Here is an 18,308-nt window from a genome sequence, read left to right on the forward strand (position 1 = left end):
TGAGGCCTCATTCCCACTAACCCAGGGTTCCTGGCTTTGGTTTCTAGGTTCAGTCTGTTTTATGGGCCTGGAAAAGCCCAACCCACCCTTCCCTATGCTATTCAATAGATGACTCAGCTATCTGTGTGCTGCGGGGTTTGGGGAATCCATCTACTTATCTTCTCCCTTTTCTCAGACCTCGCAGTTCAGCTGCAGGGAGGGGTTCAATTCCATCCCACTGGAGATACAATTGCTGCTTTGCTGATTGTTGTCCTAAAGATCTTTTGGTCCATTCTGTGCCCACAAAAATGGGTTTCATGCCACACTTTTGGTGTGGGAGAGCTAATTTAGTTCTAATGGAATTCAACTTCAGTAATTTTATTGGCAACAGAAAGGCATAGTAGCCCTACTGGGAATGAATACATCAAGTGTGTGTCTAGGACCAAGCACATGGGATTTCTGTGATGTCCCTGTTGTGCGTTATTGTTTGGTTCTGATTTGGTAACAGCCATTACATCCCCCAAGACTTCGTCCCATGCTGCCCTTGCAGAGTTCTCTGCTGTTGTTTGTTTTCCTGCTGCCGGTAGGAATCCCACTGGAAAAGCTCAAGCAGCCCAAGGAAGCAGCTATTCCTATGGTTCTGAACTTCAAATTGGCAAAAGAATGTACAAAATCCTGAGTGTTTCAATTACTTTTCTCTCTTCTTTCTACTGTCCTGGTAGAATTGCCACTAGTTTAAGAAAACCAAGCAGTGTTTTTTCTATTTTCTCCTTTTAAAATCATTCTGCTCTCTGTTGCTTGCCATGTGTGTGACCTATGGTGTGCTCACCTTTTTTCTCATTATTCTCTTTCTGTATTTCAGATAGTTACAAACAAAAGCATACCTTGAAACCTCCCGACCGAGGTAGTCCATTCTCTGTCTGCTTTTTTTTTAATTTCTTCCTGACTTCGTTCTCCTAGAATATTAGTTTTAAAAATTTTTTGGAGTGGGTTCTCAATCCAGAGCATCAAGAAAAATGAAACAAACTGGCACAGTTTGATTGGCTCTTCTGTTGCATGAGTGGCCATGGATCAAACTGGCCATGGAGACTGAACTTTTCCTTTCCCTTTGGCCATGGTTTTCAAATGTGACTGGTCATATTGGGTTGCCCGACTCAAGAGCCCTTGTTACAGGGATCAGACTTGCAGAACATTACATTAAAACCTGCTGGTTCATTGAGTCCAGTCCCTGCCATAACAGGTAGCCCCATCATATCAGTTTAATCAGAAACTCGTCAAGTGCCCTCATCACACTAATGTTTTCTAAAAGGGCAAGCGGATGCACTTGCTGAAAATCAAGCCCTGTGGAGATATCTCAGACTGGGGACCCAAAATTGCTAGTCACTTCTGAAAATCTTACATTTTGCCCACAGTGCAGGGAGACACGCCCTGGCTGATGCTGTGGAGGCATACATCTCACTGTCTTGGGAAGTCAATCTGGCCCTTTTCAACAGCATTAAATTCATTTGACAAATTCAGACCCACTCTGTAATGGCTGAGACATGACTCTCTTCCTTCAAAGTGTATTACTACTGGAACAGGCACTGTGCTTGTACTCTGTCAGAACCCAGCCATGTCAGATTCTGGATGGAGGCGTGGGGAGGGATCAGAGTTTATCAGCTGCTGCTGAGATTATGCTCAAATAGATACTTTTTCTTTTAAAAAAAAAAAAAAATCGTGGTTTCTCTCCCTGTGACATTGCTGACTAGGCCTCTGAGACGTAAGAACTGGCTTTATTTTTTGAGTTCTGGTTACCATGGGAGATGTTCTTTGGGAAATGGAAATGTTATGGGTGCATTAAAACTATAAGATGTTTGAATGAATGACAGACATCGTGGGGGATGGGTGTTGTTGACCATTATCTTCAGAATTCTGAAGGGGGTGGGATGTCTTGAACCTGTTCCCACTTGACTGTTGTAGCAATGCCTCCTGACCTGGCACAGACATCAGTGACATGTACCTAGGTGGTAAATGATAGTGTAACAAGAGTCAAATTTGTTTTTCCTTGTGTTTGCCTTTCCAGCTCCTGGCTCAGACTTCTGGTGGCTTTTTCAGCTCACTGGGTTCCTGTGCCTCCTACTTAATATGCTATCCCATCTTGCTTAAATAGCACCTGCCCGGCTCTGTCAAGTGCTTCCCTTTTCTTCCACAGTTGGGATTAGATACTAATGCAAGACCAGGTTCAAAAGGCTCCTGGGTGAACCAGTGCTTTGGCTGGGGCTCTGGAATTTAGAGGCTCTGTTAAATATTTGATGGACAAAGTTAAGAATCTGCAGTTTTTGGCAACAGCACATACTTCTGTGACCTCCTTAAACTCCTCACGAGGCCTGTTCACCCATCATTAGTTACATGGCATCTGTAGTGAAGAACAATCCAGCGTGATGGCAGTCCTCCCCACCCCCAACCACCTCGTTGTTAGTCCTCTGCTGCCTCATTCTTTGTGGCACAATGTTGTTCTCTGATTACAGTAAGGGCCTGAGATTCAGGACTGCTAGGGTTCTAGTCCTACCTCCAGGAGGGATGAGTAGTAGTCCAGTGTTTTGGAGTTGTGGGATGGGCAGTTGGGCTGCCTTGCTCCAGAAGGAGAGTAGGATATAGTGGTTAGAACAGGTGGGTGGGTGGAAATAAACTCCTGAGTTCTACTTCAGGCTCTGCCTGAGAGCCTCTGTGTGATCTTAGCAAGAGTCTTAATTTCTTTTACCTGCAAAGCCAAGTACACTGAGGTCTTTGAGTGAAGTATGCTGCCTAAGAAGAGATGTTTTATTTCTCATTGAAACAACTATTATTTAAAACTTATAATATGGCATTGTCTAGAACAGAGGCTAATCATAACACTGGCTTTCCTAATGACTGCTCAGAGTCCAACTCCATTCTATCCAAGCGAGTGCGTACAAGATCTCTGTCGCAGCAGAAGCATCCAAAGAACAGTGCTGCAAGAGAAACTAGCCAGGTTTGGCTTGTTACTATATTTATATAGTGCTAAGAGAGCAGTAATTCCTTCTGGCAAATATGCTTTCCAATTGCTAAATTGACTGTGGCTTAAAATGGCTTTAGATGGATTTGTCTTTTTTTGCTCTTTCTTTGCAAGATCCAAAATCTTCGGTTAAATGACTGAGAGGCTTGGGATTTCTCGTGTCCTTGGCTTTGCTTTTCTGGGTAAATCTGAGCAGGTCCCAATTGCTCTATCCCTCTCCAAGGCCCAGTTTAAGCTATATCACTGTCCCTCTATCCTCCGTGTCTGTCTCCTCATTATCCAGCCAGGACTCCAATCCCACCCACTAGCAAGGTTGTGTGAGAGGGATTTTGAATAAAGTTATCCAAAGCACCTAAATGACTAAGGAGCCACTGAAAAATATTTCTGCCATAGCTATGTAAGATAGAAGAGTGACCTCCTAACAAACAACCCATGGCAATAAAATCCTTAGAGTAGAAGCTTTATGCCATCAGAAATAATTCTAGATTATTTCATTCCAAGATTCTGTATAAATTAAACTGTCAAAAACTTTTTTTTGATGGTATAAGCTTCATCTCCCCTAAATCCCATATCTACTCTAGGAGTGCTTTGATGGTATTTTCCCCCCTCCCCCAGTTGTTAGAAGCAGGATGTAATAGATTAAAATGCACACCATCTGGCTCAGTGAGGGTGGGTCGGGGGTAGGATACTGAACCCTTTACCACTGCTTCAAATCCAGTTGGGGTCATTGTGTCCAAAAGAAATCCTCATCATCAGACTTGAGTTTGGAAGTCAGTTTCCAGAATGAATTGTGTGGGTTTCAGTCCACATGCTACGCTGACAAATCATGCGTAGTGTGGACATCACTATCTCAGCATAGTAAAACCAAACACGCACACCCAGATGGGTTTACACACATGGTAAATATGCATCTTGGCTGGTTTGCTTATGGTCACGACTTCCGTCAGTACAGCTGTATCAGTCAGGAATCTCTCGTCTTGGTATTGCTGACTGATATAGCTATTATGCAGGTTGAAGTCTCTAGTGTAGGCCTGGCTTAGGAAGAGATTGCTGATTTAGCTGATAGAGCTCCTCTGACGAACCCTTTGTAGCGGAGACGCTGCATAAAGCCCTGGCTCAAAAGTGACTTACGGAGGCCAGATACCATTGAGACTTGGTGGGATTTACACTCTTCCAAGAACTTGTCTGAAAATTTCACTCGCTGCCTGTACGCCTCAGCTGCTTGGTTATATCAATAAGTGGGATTTGGGGATTTTGTCTCATTGGGTTGAGTGGGCTAAAGCAAGAATGCCAAGCTGATGATTTTTGCATGCAAGGAAAGATCTTCTACTGTGGCCCAGCTTCCCCAGTCAAAGCACATGAGAGCAGGCTAGAGGGAATGCTTTAGTTTGCATTAGCTTGGCGAAATCAATCAGAAACCATGTGCCAGGTAGGGACAGCAGGAGCACATCCTGCTCCAGCCATTCCTGATGCACGAGCATGTGCAAACACATGCACGTCTGTGTATATGTGTATGCACACACACGTGCTGAAACTGCAAAGAAGGAGGTATGAGAGCCAGCTCTGGCTTACTTGGTGCTTTCCCATCTGTGGACTTACAGGAGGTTCTCACTCCAGTGGCACAAAGGGAGTGGATTGCAACAGAGAACCTGTTGTCTGTCCCGGCCCTTACTCTGTTGTATTTTAAGCAAGGTGTAATTGTTATAGTGGACATCAGGTGGCTCAGGAGAGGGGCAGAATTTGAGCCTCATTGCCAGCTCACCTGTTTGAATGCAGTCTAGGCTGCTGGTGGCCAAAAGCAGCTACTATATCTGAGTGCTCATTGGTCGCTAGTACGTGATGTGAGTCAGCTTTGTCTCAGAGCAGCGCCTAGTGGTGCCCATCTTTCAGAAGCCTTCTCTTGACTCTGTATGGCCAGTGGACATACCGTGAAGACAGACATGTTGATCTGCCTAGCAGTGGGGAGGTCCCTCCACAGTAGGACTTGTCCTGTCTGTCTTGTGGCTAGAGGGTTTGGGAGAAACTTGGGCTCATGATACCTGTTCTATGTCTCCTCTGTGGGCTTTGGTCTCTGAGGCTGCCATTGTGAAACCAACCAACATCAGAGATAAATGGTAAGAAAGGAACACACATGATATAGGTGGTTCCTGAGTCCAGGGTGCTTGTGCTCTCTGCTTTCAACCGTGCAAAGGAAGCTGGTTTGTTGCATGGAAAACAGGCCTTTTCTCTGATTCCTTCCCCCACCCTCACCCCATGGCTGTACTGCAGCTGCCTTTTAGGGGCAGGAAAGCAGTCAGAGGCAACAGAAGTGTGTGTGGGGATAGTGTGGTGTGTTTTTTCTGGGTGTCTGTATGGGATGCCTTCAGCTTGGTTTCAGTGCCTCTTGATCCCAGAAAGCAAAGACACACCACTCGGAGGGTGCTCAGGCCTGAATTTCAGAGCTAGGCAGGATTAAGCCCAAGAGAAGATGGGAATTTCCTTGTGTGTTTCATGGCTTGGATTTTTCTGGGCAAAGTTTTCTAACCCCTTTAAAGATCTGTTGGGCAGGTAGGAGGTATTGCGGGGAAGTAGGAAGTTCTATGGTTTTAAAGTCATCAAGGGGAGAAATACCCCTGGCTCCTCAGGATCTGGGCAATCCATGAGCCTGCTCGTTCATGAGGCAGTCTCCTGAAGCCGTGTTGGCTGATGTACACTGTTAACTGCTGTGTCTCTGGAAGGTGGGCAGTTAGAGAAAGGGGCAGAGAGTTTGCAGGGGAGCAGTGATGTGTGCTGCTCAGGCACCTGTCAGGAGCTCATACCCATCCCCTTTTTCTTTTGCAGTCTGTGGGAAGCGCTACAAGAACCGCCCTGGGCTCAGTTACCACTACGCTCACTCCCATCTGGCTGAGGAGGAGGGGGAGGATAAGGAAGATTCGCAGCCCCCAACACCTGTCTCTCAGAGGTCCGAGGAGCAGAAGTGTAAGACCTTTAGCTACTGTCTTGAGCTCATGCCCTGCACATCCTGGCTCTTTTGTAGTTTTAGTTAGAAATGTAGAGACAAGTCCAGAGAGCAGCGGTGAAGGGGACTGGGGCTATAACCAGGATTCCAACTTCTAGGGGGAAAGAGAGTGGGTGGGGTGGGGGGGAGGTGTCTTAGAGGGCTAGAATAAGAGGGGCCCTCATTCTGTCTCTGGCTCTAGGAGCGTAGTGGGTTAGAGAAGGGGCCTTAGACACCTGGGGTCAATTGGAATCAATGTGATCAAGGGGGAATTAGCAGTGTGTGTTAGCCAGGCAATGACTCCTAGTTTCTTTTTCCATCTGTGCTCCAACTAGATGTGTTGGACACTGCTTCCCCTCTGTGTGTGTGTTTACCTTTGCGTAACGCAGGTAAAAGAACAGTTATCTTCCTTACATGCAGAGTTGTGAGGCTTTGTGTTTCTCATGTGCTCTGAGATTCTCAGATGATTCCCCAGAAGTGGGTAGAATCCTGTGTGGATGCAAAATTTATAGCCATTGTAAAAGCAGATATCCATGGAGTTGCAGAGCTCCAGCAACAATGAGCAAGACCATCAGCAAAAGCAAGTATGTGTATGTGGCTTGCACGCTCCTGGACTGGAGAGGCAGAATGCTGCACAGAAGGGCCGCCTCTTCCAGCAGCATGCAAGCCACTTGCACACGTTAGCATGACCGGGGACAGCTGTTGGTGATCCTGGTGTCCATCAAAGGGAACTGGGCTAGGGGCAATACAGCCATGCTGGAAGAACTGCCAGACTGGGTGCTGGCTTCTGTGACTGGCGGCCTGACATGCTGCTGCTTTTGCCACTGCCATTCCTGGCCTGGTTGCTAGCTATTGCCCTGCTTGTCCTGCTCATTGAAGCTAGAGCCCCTCAACTTCGCAGGTATCTGCTTTATATCCACAGATATCTGCACCTGTGGAGATAAATTTTGTATCCATGCAGGGCTCTGGCAGTCAGTACAACTGCTACAACCTAACATCCTCTTTGCTGCATCTGGAAGCTTATGTGGGTGAAGGTCCCTGAAGGGAATCTCATTGTTCATTCTGCTAGGTGCTATTGCTCATTCTAAATCTTTTCTCTTTTTGGTGGGTTGGTCTCTTCTCTGTACAGCCAAGAAAGGTCCAGATGGTTTGGCTTTGCCCAACAATTACTGTGACTTCTGCTTGGGAGACTCAAAAATCAACAAGAAGACTGGGCATCCGGAAGAGCTGGTGTCATGTTCAGACTGCGGGCGATCAGGTACTTTGATTTGCAATATCTGCTTTCAAGAGGCAACATCCATGTCCTTTAACATAAGGAGGTGGTGCTGCTGCTGCTGCTGCTTCGCTTCACTGAGTGGGGATGGTTCTTTATGTTGGGTGCCTCCCTTTTTTTCCCATGGTGTGGCTGATGGGAACCTGATGTCTCTCCTGCAAGAGTAAGGAGTGTTTCTGCCAAGCAATCTTCTGGATATCTGGTTTCTTTTGTCCTGCCTAAGTCAGCTGAAAGAAGAGCCAGGGGCCTGTGAGTTAGTGCTCCTAGTTTATGTTCCCAGCTCTGGAAGGGAAGAGAGGTCTAATGGTTTAGGACAGTTGGAGATCTGGGATTCATGACCTCTAGGTTCTGTATCCAGGTGTAGAATGAGAATGGTCTTTGGTGGTTAGTGCAGCAGAAGACTAGTTTCAACTCTAGATTCTGCTCACTGTGGCCATTTCTACACAGGCCACTTTCTTCAAAAGTGGCATGGTAATACATGGCCTGAAATATGCTAATGAGGCATGGATGCAAATTCCTCACGCCTTATTAGCATACGGTCACGTCATTTGGAGTCCGGAAGACCCTTCTTCCGAATTCCGCAATGCAGTGTAGAAACGCGGCCCCCAGGGAGCTTCCGGGAGGAAGTCCTTCTTCCGGAGGCCCCTTCTTCTGAAAATTTTTGGGAAGAAGGGGCCTCCAGAAGAAGGACTTCCTTCTGGAAGACCCCCCGGGAGCCGCGCTTCTAAACGGCGTTTTGGAGTCCAGAAGAAGGGTCTTCTGGACTCCAAATGATGTGACCATTTGCGCCTCATTAGCATATTTCAGGCCATGTACTGTGTGACTGAGGTGTCAGTTCCCCTTCTGTGCCTCAGTGTCCCCATTTATTCATCTCAGGTAAGTTGGACAGTCTTTTCTTTTGTTGTCCAGAACAGCCTCTCTGTTTCTGCAGAGTGAACCTCTCTAGTCCATCCCTCTATCTGGCAACATCTGTAGTCTGGCATGATTTTACTTAGCCAGATGTCCACTTATAGATGTGGCCAAGCTCCCAGCGGTTCCATAAAGTTTATTTAGATCCACTGGTCCTAGCTCCAGTTTACCTCTAACTGTCATCTAAAAGTCCGGTAAGCAGTGGAAGTATTTGTAATGCTGGTAGATGATATTAACCTCCCATGGTTTGGCAAATTCTCTGGCTTGGCACTAATCAGGACTTGAAGGTGCTTGACTGGAGAGGTTCTTCTTTGTCTAGCACTGTTCCTTCTGCCTTTCCCCCTCTCAGGGGCAAGAGCTGTTACCATTGCAGTAGCTGCTATTTGGAAACAGGCTCTGTGCATTTTCCTGCCTCCCTGCATTTCATGCTTAATTTCCATTTCTCTTGCTTCTCTGACCTCTTGCTACTTGTCCAGGCCTGACATGTCTAACAACTATGTGTGGCTTTGTTTTGTCCCTCTTGGGCAGGGCACCCTTCTTGCCTCCAGTTCACCCCGGTTATGATGGCAGCCGTGAAGACGTACCGTTGGCAGTGCATTGAATGTAAATGTTGCAACATCTGCGGCACCTCAGAGAATGATGTGCGTATTTTTCATTGCTGGCGGGGTCAACCATGGCTTGACACTTTAGGCATTCACAGCTGCAAGTGAGGTTTTAAAGAAGAGAAGTAAGTCACGGGGTGCATCACATCTGTGTCCAGGAGTGATGTTCCTAAGCATTATCTGTCTTCATCTCACCATGCTGCCCAGTGAGAGGAGCAGCTTGTATGGTTTTGGCAAAGGCAGGAGAATTATCTTCAGAAAGGAATTTACCTTGGGAGTTTAAATACGACATAGAGACTTGCTGAGAGGTGGGATTATGAATGATATCCATGCTAGGCTCTTAAGGAGCATGTGTTCTGGGCTGGAGTAAAGCTGCATTAGACCCTAGGCATATCATCACATTGCCTTCTCCTCTAGGTCCGGGGGCTTGTATTTGGGCAGTTTTGGCTTTCTCACTACTTCTGGTAATTGCTTTTCCCATTACCTAAGGAGCTCTGGAGATTCAGCAGACTGTTTGGTTATACATGTGACAACTCCACTCTCAGCAATTAATTGTCTGTCAGTGGACTCAGGCAGATGTCACACAACATTAATCACCTGTAGAAAGCTCATCCTTCAGAGCTAATGTCTCAGATTCTCTGAAGACTCAGAGGTCTGTGCCTCAGTTACAACCTGATGATATGCCTAGGGTCTAATGCAGCTTTATTCCAGCCCAGAACACATGCTCCTTAAGAGTCTACCTTGGATATGATTCATAATCCCATGCTATCAGAATTTGTTTCCCAGTCCCAAAGCGTAGAAAATCAAAAACTGAAATCCTGACCTTTTAACAGGTGTGAGGGTGTTCTGATTCAGCTCTGCAGGTGCTACAAGAACCTCTTTACCGACTATTCTACGTTGCTGTCAGCTAATGGAATTACTCCCCTTGTTCAAATGTGTCAAAATGTAGCAGGTCCAATCCTTGGTGGAGCCCTTGAAGGGTTGGTTAGACTCTCATGTTATTAAAGCACTCTCAGTTGTTCTTGGTGTGGTGGAAGAATCTTGCGCCAACTTGTAACTGGGGCCCCTTTTTAAAAACTTTGTTGAATCATCTGAATTTTTCTTTATTTTCCTCCCCACCCTGCTTAGGACCAGCTTCTTTTCTGTGACGATTGTGATCGTGGGTATCACATGTACTGTCTAACTCCGCCGATGTCAGAGCCGCCTGAAGGTAAATGTAGCGCTCCTTGGCCCATTCTTCATCTCTTCGTCTATCTCTTTAGGACCCTGATAACTGGTATGGTTTAGGCTTCTAAGCACTAGCAATTTACAGTTTTGGCTCATGTCTGGCATGACATGACTAGGAAATGTGCAATTCTCTACCATGCTGCTCTGAATCCCATAAAACATCTCCTACTCTTCTGGGCCTGGCTTCTCTCTGCATCCTGAGCTCTCCCAAGATGCACAGCCTCCCTTGCTATTCCAGCTCTGAAGTCTATGACACATGTAGCTCTGCTGTTCCTTTTTGGTCCTACCCCACAGATCCTTCTGGTGCCCAAATCCTTCTCTCCCCCACCTAATGTCCTGGGTGCCTCTTAGACTGACAAATGGCTAAGCAGTGGATCTTGTGGTGAAGAGAACATTGCACCGTTGGGACTTCACTTATTCATATAGTGGGTAGCTCTTAGGAAGCCCAGTCAGGGGAAAGAATCCCATTTTGCTAGGTACTGTACAGATAATCCAGGTTCCTCTTAACTTGCCTTGTTTATCATTAGACTCCAAGACCAGAGGGGACCGCTGTGGTCAACTGATCTGACCTCATATGTGTCAAAGGCCATAGGACTGTCCTGAATTAATTGATGTTTGAGTTGGAGCAGATCTGATTAAAAAAAAAAATCAATATTGTGTGTGTGTGTGTGTGTGTGTGTAAGGAAGCTTTTGATATAAGGGTCAACAAATTCAGCCTTGGAGCGAGCAGGTACAGCTCCCATTGAAACTGATCAGAAATTTTTCTGTTTACATCAGAACCTGTGAAATTCTTTGGCCTGTGACATCATGAGGTTAGATTAGATGAGGTCTGTGGAGGTCCTTCCCTCAACCTGCTCTCAAAATAGATACACGTGCCCTCACTGGTAGATCTTCCTGGTACTAAATCATAATTGTGTCTATGCCCGCTCAGATGTGATGGGAATGTTAGTGGGCATCCTGAGGAAGGAAGCATAGGAATAGCATCTTGCCAAGTGTGGAAACATTTCTTCATTAGTTGCAAAATCAAGAGAACAGTGGCAGAGTCCAGATTTTCCAGCAACCCCACCTTTCCTTGCACAATGTGCTGATTCATGGTTTCAAAGCAAATGTATAACAGTTGAGTAGCCAGAAGCAATTTCTGACCTAGAGTCACCCATGTTAATTTTAAATCACGTTTTAATTCTTTCACTTAATGTTACCTAGATGGAGGCATATCTGAAAATGTAGGGGACTTGGGTTTCTAGTGTGCTGATAGCACATGGTACTGAATTAACACTTGATGACGTATGCTCCAGGAGCATGAATCTTGTGGACAAAAGTGGATATTAAGCAGTGAAGAGCAATGCTGTCTAGTAGGCTGTACAACCTTCATCCACTTTTTGCTTCTAAAGGGGCCACCAGAGAGTGGAGGGCTTAAAGAACTCATGCCTCCTTCATATTACTGCCTGTTGGAATGGGACCAATTTCTGATCTCTATGTTGCCAGTTCACTTTCTCTTAAGTCATTCATTTGTATGACAGTAGCCCCAATAAAGACCTGGGCTATCCTATCCTTTAAATCCACTTTGGTACCAAATGACTGGAAGACGGCCAATATAACACCAATATTTAAAAAAGGCTCTAGAGGAGATCCTGGCAATTATAGACCGATAAGTTTAACATCAGTACCAGGTAAATTAGTAGAAACACTAGTAAAGAGTAAAATTGCAAGGCACATAGAAGAGCACGAATTGTTGGGCAAAAGTCAGCATGGTTTCTGCAGAGGGAAGTCGTGTCTGTCTAATCTATTAGAATTCTTTGAAGGGGTTAATAAACATGCGGACAAGGGGCACCCAGTGGACATAATATACCTAGATTTCCAGAAAGCCTTTGACACGGTCCCACACCAAAGGCTTTTATGTAAATTAGGTGGTCATGGGATAGGAGGAAAGGTCCTTTCATGGATCGGGAATTGGTTAAAAGACAGAAAACAAAGGGTTGGAATAAATGGTAAATTTTCACAATGGAGGGGGGTAACTAGTGGTGTTCCCCAGGGCTCAGTCCTGGGACCGATCCTGTTCAACTTGTTCATCAATGATCTAGAAAATGAGGTAAGCAGTGAGGTGGCAAAGTTTGCAGATGACACCAAGTTGTTCAGGACAGTCAAAAGCAAAAGGGATTGTGAAGAACTACAAAAAGATCTCAGCAAACTGAGTGATTGGGCAGCAAAATGGCAAATGAAATTTAATGTGGGTAAGTGTAAGGTAATGCATGTTGGAAAAAATAACCCAAATTACACGTACTACATGATGGGGTCAAATTTAGCTACGACAGATCAGGAAAGGGATCTTGGAGTTATAGTGGATAGTTCTCTGAAGACATCCACGCAGTGTGCAGCGGCAGTTAGTAAGGCAAATAGGATGTTAGGAATTATTAAAAAAGGGATCGATAATAAGACAAAAGATATCATACTTCCCCTATATAAAACTATGGTACGCCCACATCTCGAGTACTGCGTGCAGATGTGGTCTCCTCACCTCAAAAAAGATATATTGGCATTAGAAAAGGTTCAGAAAAGGGCGACTAAGATGATTAGGGGCTTGGAAAGGGTCCCATATGGGGAGAGGCTAGAGAGACTGGGACTTTTCAGTTTGGAAAAAAGGCGATTGAGGGGCGATATGATAGAGGTATATAAAATCATGAATGGTGTGGAGAAAGTGAATATAGAAAAATTATTTACCTTTTCCCATAATACAAGAACTAGGGGACACCAAATGAAATTGATGGGTAGTAGGTTCAAAACTAATAAAAGGAAATTTTTCTTCACACAGCGCACAGTCAACCTGTGGAACTCCTTGCCCGAGGAGGCTGTGAAGGCCAAGACTCTATTAGGGTTTAAAAAAGAGCTTGATAAATTTTTGCAGGTCAGGTCCATAAATGGCTATTAGCCAGGGATAAAGTATGGTGCCCTAGCCTTCATAACAAGGGCAGGAGATGGATGGCAGGAGATAAATCACTTGTCTTCTGTTCTCCTTCTCTGGGGCACCTGGCATTGGCCACCGTCGGCAGATGGGATGCTGGGCTTGATGGACCTTTGGTCTGACCCAGTATGGCCATTCTTATGTTCTTATGTTCTTATGGGCTCTAATACATGTGCATCATTGTTGGTAATATAGTAGTGCTCTAGTAGCCCAGCCATGATTAGGGTTCTTTTATGATACCTCATACAGTGGAAGTAGTTGAGAGCCCATATGAGATTGAGTACTGTTATCGCGTGTGCATTTTTAATAGCAGTGTACGAATATTTACAGGCCCCATCCAAGGTGCTGGAATAAACTGCTCATATGAGGCACCTCTTACAACAGTAGAACTCTTTCTGCACTAGGGAGCTGAACTGCTTCAGCTATGCCATCCTCAAACTGGTGTAGTTTAAAGCAGTGCAGACACTGTGTGGACAAACCCTTAGCGAGGCAATTCCTGACTCGAAGCACTTACATTCTAAATAAACAAGGCTGGGAGGGGAAATAGTGGTACAGAGAGAGGAAGTGACTTGCCCAAGATCACACTGTAGGCCAGTGGCAGAGCTAGAAAACAGCCAGTTTGACACCCTAAATAGCATTGGCTGTTAATCTGTTGTTCTAACATTGCACTGTTGTCCTGTTAATCAGCTGCTGTGTTGTATCCTGGAGCTGGCCACATTTCAGCAGCAGGCAAATTGCCCCCTCACAAGTATGTAGTTCACTAAGCAGTCTGAGAGAGCCTAAATTACTGAGTCTTCATCTCCTCTTCTTGCAGGGAGCTGGAGCTGTCACTTATGTCTGGATTTGTTGAAGGAGAAGGCCTCAATCTATCAGAACCAGAACTCCTCTTGATGCAGTTTTGGATTGGAGGACAAAGCATGGCTCAGCAGAGTAACCTCCAGTCGTTCATTACAAACAGGGCTCTGTTACTTTTTCTCTCCTTATTTTTTATGTTTTAACTTTTCCTGTTTCTTTGGGTTCCTTTTTGTTGGGTTTCCTCTCTTTTACAAAGCAGATCAAGCTCTGCCTGTTACCAGAAAATTCATCCTGGTTTGGGGTAAGAAGTGAATCCACTTCCCCAACTATCCCAGGTGAAGTTTTGTACATGAGGCTCTCCCTTGGTTGTTTGCTGTGTTTCTGCCTCTGTCTAGGCATTGCTCCAAACATACATAGCATGAACCAATGCTTGACCCTCATTGAAGACTAAAACGGACGCAGCATGCAGATGAGACACGACAAAGAGGATTGTCTTCTCTCTGTAGGAGAGAGAATTGCCTTATTCGTGCTGGTGAAAGGTGTCTCGTGGACTCTCTAGTGCAGAAACTGCAGAAAGAACCACCACAGGAGAAAAGGGGTCTTATATCCTTGCTTAAATGGCTCCTAATCCTGAATCTACTTTGCCATTCAGCATTACCAAGTTAGCAGTCACCACCAGGACTTCTGTCATCCATGCTCTTATGCTACAAGTCTTTCTGAGCAAAATCAACCCATCAGGTAAATGGAAATGACTCCAGACATTCTTCATGTCCCAAATTCTCCTCTTCTGCTTATCCTAATTACCAGTCAACACACTTCTTCTGGCAGAGGCAGGAAGTCGTGGTTGTCCCCAGGTTGAAAGTGAGGTTGATTGCTTTCAACTTGTGGAAGGAGGGGGCAATTTAACTGGGGCTACATCTACACTTAGCGGGAATGTCGATGGCTGCTACGCAATTTTAGGTACTCCAGTTGTGTACCTAAAATCGATTTTGCAGCCATCGACTTTGGTCCCTGTCCTCACTGCAGAATGCCGACAGGAGCTCTCCTGTCGACATTCCTTAATCCTTGCAGCTCGCAAGGAGTTCCAGGGTTGACATTGACGCCGGAACGCGCCTTTTTGCATATGCATGAAACGGCGCCCTTGAAGATTGATCTTCCGCGTTTGATCTTCCATGGCCGGTGTAGACCTAGCCTGGTATAGGCCACAAGACCACACAGTTTTCAACACCACGTGCTAGATTTGATCTGAGCCCTGGTTGAAGGAGATCCAGCGTGAGTGAGAGTATCGTGTCCCTTGCTTGTCAACCATGGATCCATATCCCAGTGTAGTGAAGACCTTTGATATCCACCTGAGTAAAGTAGGGAGTGAGTCCCTTGTCTTTTGGTTTGTGATGGAGTGATTGAGATCAAACCCATAGACTCTGCAGTACCTCAGCTTGATGGTGTGTTTACACCTGCCCTGTAAAACTACACTCAGCATCCATAGTTCCAGGTTCTAATGGTCACACAGGGTTTAAAATTTCACCCAAGGTTATTTTGGAAAAGGTCTGCCCCTGTCTCCTTTCAGACTGCCTCGAGAGGAGAAGGGGATGGTCCTTAAGATTCTTCACTGCTGCCTTAACATAGTCCAGATGTGTAAGTCGACGCTTCTCATGTACATCCCCTGCACTCAAGCATCTTAATGTTGTATTGCCTGTGTTTTTAACCTACAAAATCTATGGTCCTGGCTTTTGGTGATGGTGATTTTCAAATCATTAAGGTAATGAAACTATGGTTGGGGCTTTCGTCCCGGACTCCTGAATCCCATACAGAAGCCGGTTGATTGCCATCCCTGTGGGACGCTTGAGTCTCCTCCCATGCTGTAGCAATGGTAGCACCATGCTTCCTGATTGGAGGATGAAAGTTTGGGACTAAGGGTTCAGAACAAGTGTTTCCATGGAACCAAGGTGTGGATGGACTAGTCTTTTGATTTGCAGATTCCTTTGCCACTCCAGTTAATGTGCCTGTGCAAGGGAGCTGCATGTCCAAGATTTGGGAGTACCTCTTCCAGCCAGTCAATGGGTATGAAGGTATGCCAGCAGGGACCCATCTCCCTCTGTCATGGTGTGTTATTAAAGGTTGAGCTGGCTTTTTTCAGGACCTTGCTCCGTTCACCGATGGAGAAAGAGAAGCCAGTTAAACCCATCGTCGTTTCTCCTCCCAGCACAGTGCCGGATGCTTCCTCTCTTGGAAAATAAGGATCCCCCTCCTTGCTATTTTTGTTTCTGCTCTGCAGGAATCTCATGAAATCATGTGACTTGGAACCCACTGGTGACTTTTTGAAGCCCTCCTTGCATCACTGTTTTCAATAGCAGGGGTCAAGGTGCATGGGACGATTTTTGTTGTTCAGCCCTTGTTTAGGATGAAGCGTCTTTGGAAGTGACACAGAAAGGGTTCTGTTGAATAATGTGCCTGTTTTTTCTAAATCAACTTCAAGCCTACCTCCAAAATCCCTTTTTATGTTCTTCCTCACTCACTAGAAATGCATTTGAAAAAAAACAAAACTAAACAAAACTTCACCTTTACAAAAGGGGCTGGATGGCTCAGGGGTTGGTGAAGGGGTGTGGTCTCATTCACTGCTAGGTCACTGGTTCAAATCCAGCCCAAGCTGGTAGCAATCAGAAGCCATTACCAGCTGCTGGTGATTTGACAGCCTGCATGAAGTGAGTTTAGTGGGTCTCAGTCCACAAAATGTCAGGATCAGGGAGGCCATGGTGACTGGATTGGTGGCACAATGAGGACATCTGCCAAGCTGTCCCATATGTGTCTAAAAGTAGACTGTCAATCCAGACCCATTATGAGCACTAACATCAGAGGGAAGTCATTTAATAAGATACCACTCCCTTCACACTTGCACAACAGTGATATGTCTGCATTTGTTTGGAATCCTGTATCCACTCAGCAGTGGCTGTGGTTTGGAAGCCACCTGAAAAGGGAAGCATAGCTTTTCCCATTTCATTACCTGATCCACTCTTATGAATGATTGTCAAAGCTGAAATGGGTGGGGATTCAATGCAGGGAGAGGCAGAAATCTGCTTTGCCTCTGATTCCATCCAGAGCCTTCTAATAAATGGGGCTCAGTCAGTAAGCAAATCTTTGCTTGGGTAGCTGGGGAGCTGTTACCCTAACTTGGCCATTCCCCAGCAGCTCTCGCCAGCACTGCAGGGTTGAGTGTCTTGTCTTGGACAGACCACAATCCCTTGCGAAGTATCACATGTGTCTTATCCCACCTACCCCCAAAAACACCAAAACAGCTTGTTAAACCTCTCTATGTTGTCACTTTGGGGTGAGTTATTTTTCATAAATTTGTGTGTAGCTCTCCTTGCAATGGGAATTCAACGCTCAGGTCAGGTGTGTCCCCAGATACATTAGTTTCCCATAAGGAGGCTTGTTAGGGTTGGGATAGGGGATATTATATAGCTAATTTCTGTGCTTTCACTTTGTAATGTTTTTCAGGGGATGGGGTGGGGGTGGCCAGCTTGATTTCCTCTGCTCTTTATAATGCTGCTTCTTCCCCTGCCCCCTCACCCCCAGAGGAGAAATGTCAGATTGTTCTGAGCAGGGAAGTCTGCCTGCTGCTGAATTAGTTTCCTCCTTTGACTGACTTTCACAGCTTTTTGCTCTGATTTAGCAAGCTGTCTCCCCCACTCCCACACACATGCACGCACGCGCACACATGGACACAAATGCATTAATAGCCAATTATGTGTTGAGAATAGTGGAGTTGTGTTTTACAGTTCGATAACTTTGTTAAATTACAAAATTTCCCAAGCTTATTTTGAGTTTTTTTAATTTACAGAGTAAAACACAAATGGGAATTTTTTTGCTGCTGTTAAGATTCCCTAATTTCCCTTTCCTCCTCATTTTAATTGGATCCAAGGTGTGTAATTGTTTTTAAGGTACTGTATTAAGAATACATTAGTAAATAAACATTTTTACACGGCTTTCTCATTTTAAGTTGCCTTATTTGTTACCAATACAGATGCCATGAGATTAGATGCTGGAAGTGCTTCTGAGTTTAGTATGCAGTTCTCCAGGGAAAGCTATTCAGGTAAAGGTGTTGTGTATTTAATTGTTCTATTTTTCACATCCCTCCGTTAGGCTCTGGTTAATCCCCCTTGGTAATGTTGTATTGAATTTAGAAAGAAATAATTAAAGGCCAGAAGGGAGCATTGTGATCATCTAAGTCTGACTTCCCGTGCAACAAATCAGAGAGCTGCGCTGCATTAACTCCTGTTTTAACTAGTACATGGCTTTAACTTCTAGGGTTTGGTTCTGGTGTTTAATGCTGTGCCTTCCTCTGATAGATTAAAGAGCCCTTTAGTACCTGGTATTTTCTTCAGATGAAGATACTTAGAGGCAATAAATAAGTTGATTGGTCTCCTTTTTGAGATGCTAACCAGAATGAGCACATTAACTCTCTCAGCACAAGACATTTTTCTGTCTTCTCTGCAAGCTCTCCAGTTTCCCTTCATACTTGGATATCTACCATGGGCGCATTAGAAAAAGCTTTCTTTCCCTTCAAAAGTAATTAA

General features: G+C 45.2%; 1 protein-coding gene across 3 annotated transcripts in view; it reads left to right on the forward strand.

The window, feature by feature from the left end:
- The window catches only part of DPF2 (double PHD fingers 2), a 46,517-nt gene extending 28,800 nt beyond the window's left edge, over window positions 1-17,717 (forward strand). For 2 of the 3 annotated variants that reach the window (XM_075004921.1, XM_075004923.1), the window contains exons 7-12: window positions 842-883; window positions 5,813-5,950; window positions 7,099-7,227; window positions 8,680-8,792; window positions 9,882-9,963; window positions 13,754-17,717. In XM_075004921.1, the coding sequence (XP_074861022.1) occupies window positions 842-883; window positions 5,813-5,950; window positions 7,099-7,227; window positions 8,680-8,792; window positions 9,882-9,963; window positions 13,754-13,830 (581 nt within the window). In that variant the 3' untranslated portion in view covers window positions 13,831-17,717. The remainder of the gene's footprint in view (window positions 1-841; window positions 884-5,812; window positions 5,951-7,098; window positions 7,228-8,679; window positions 8,793-9,881; window positions 9,964-13,753) is intronic. The other variant, XM_075004922.1, reaches the window with a different exon arrangement.
- Window positions 17,718-18,308: the final 591 nt, after the last annotated feature.

Source organism: Carettochelys insculpta, chromosome 11, assembly GCF_033958435.1.
Source record: "Carettochelys insculpta isolate YL-2023 chromosome 11, ASM3395843v1, whole genome shotgun sequence".
NCBI lineage: Eukaryota > Metazoa > Chordata > Testudines > Carettochelyidae > Carettochelys > Carettochelys insculpta.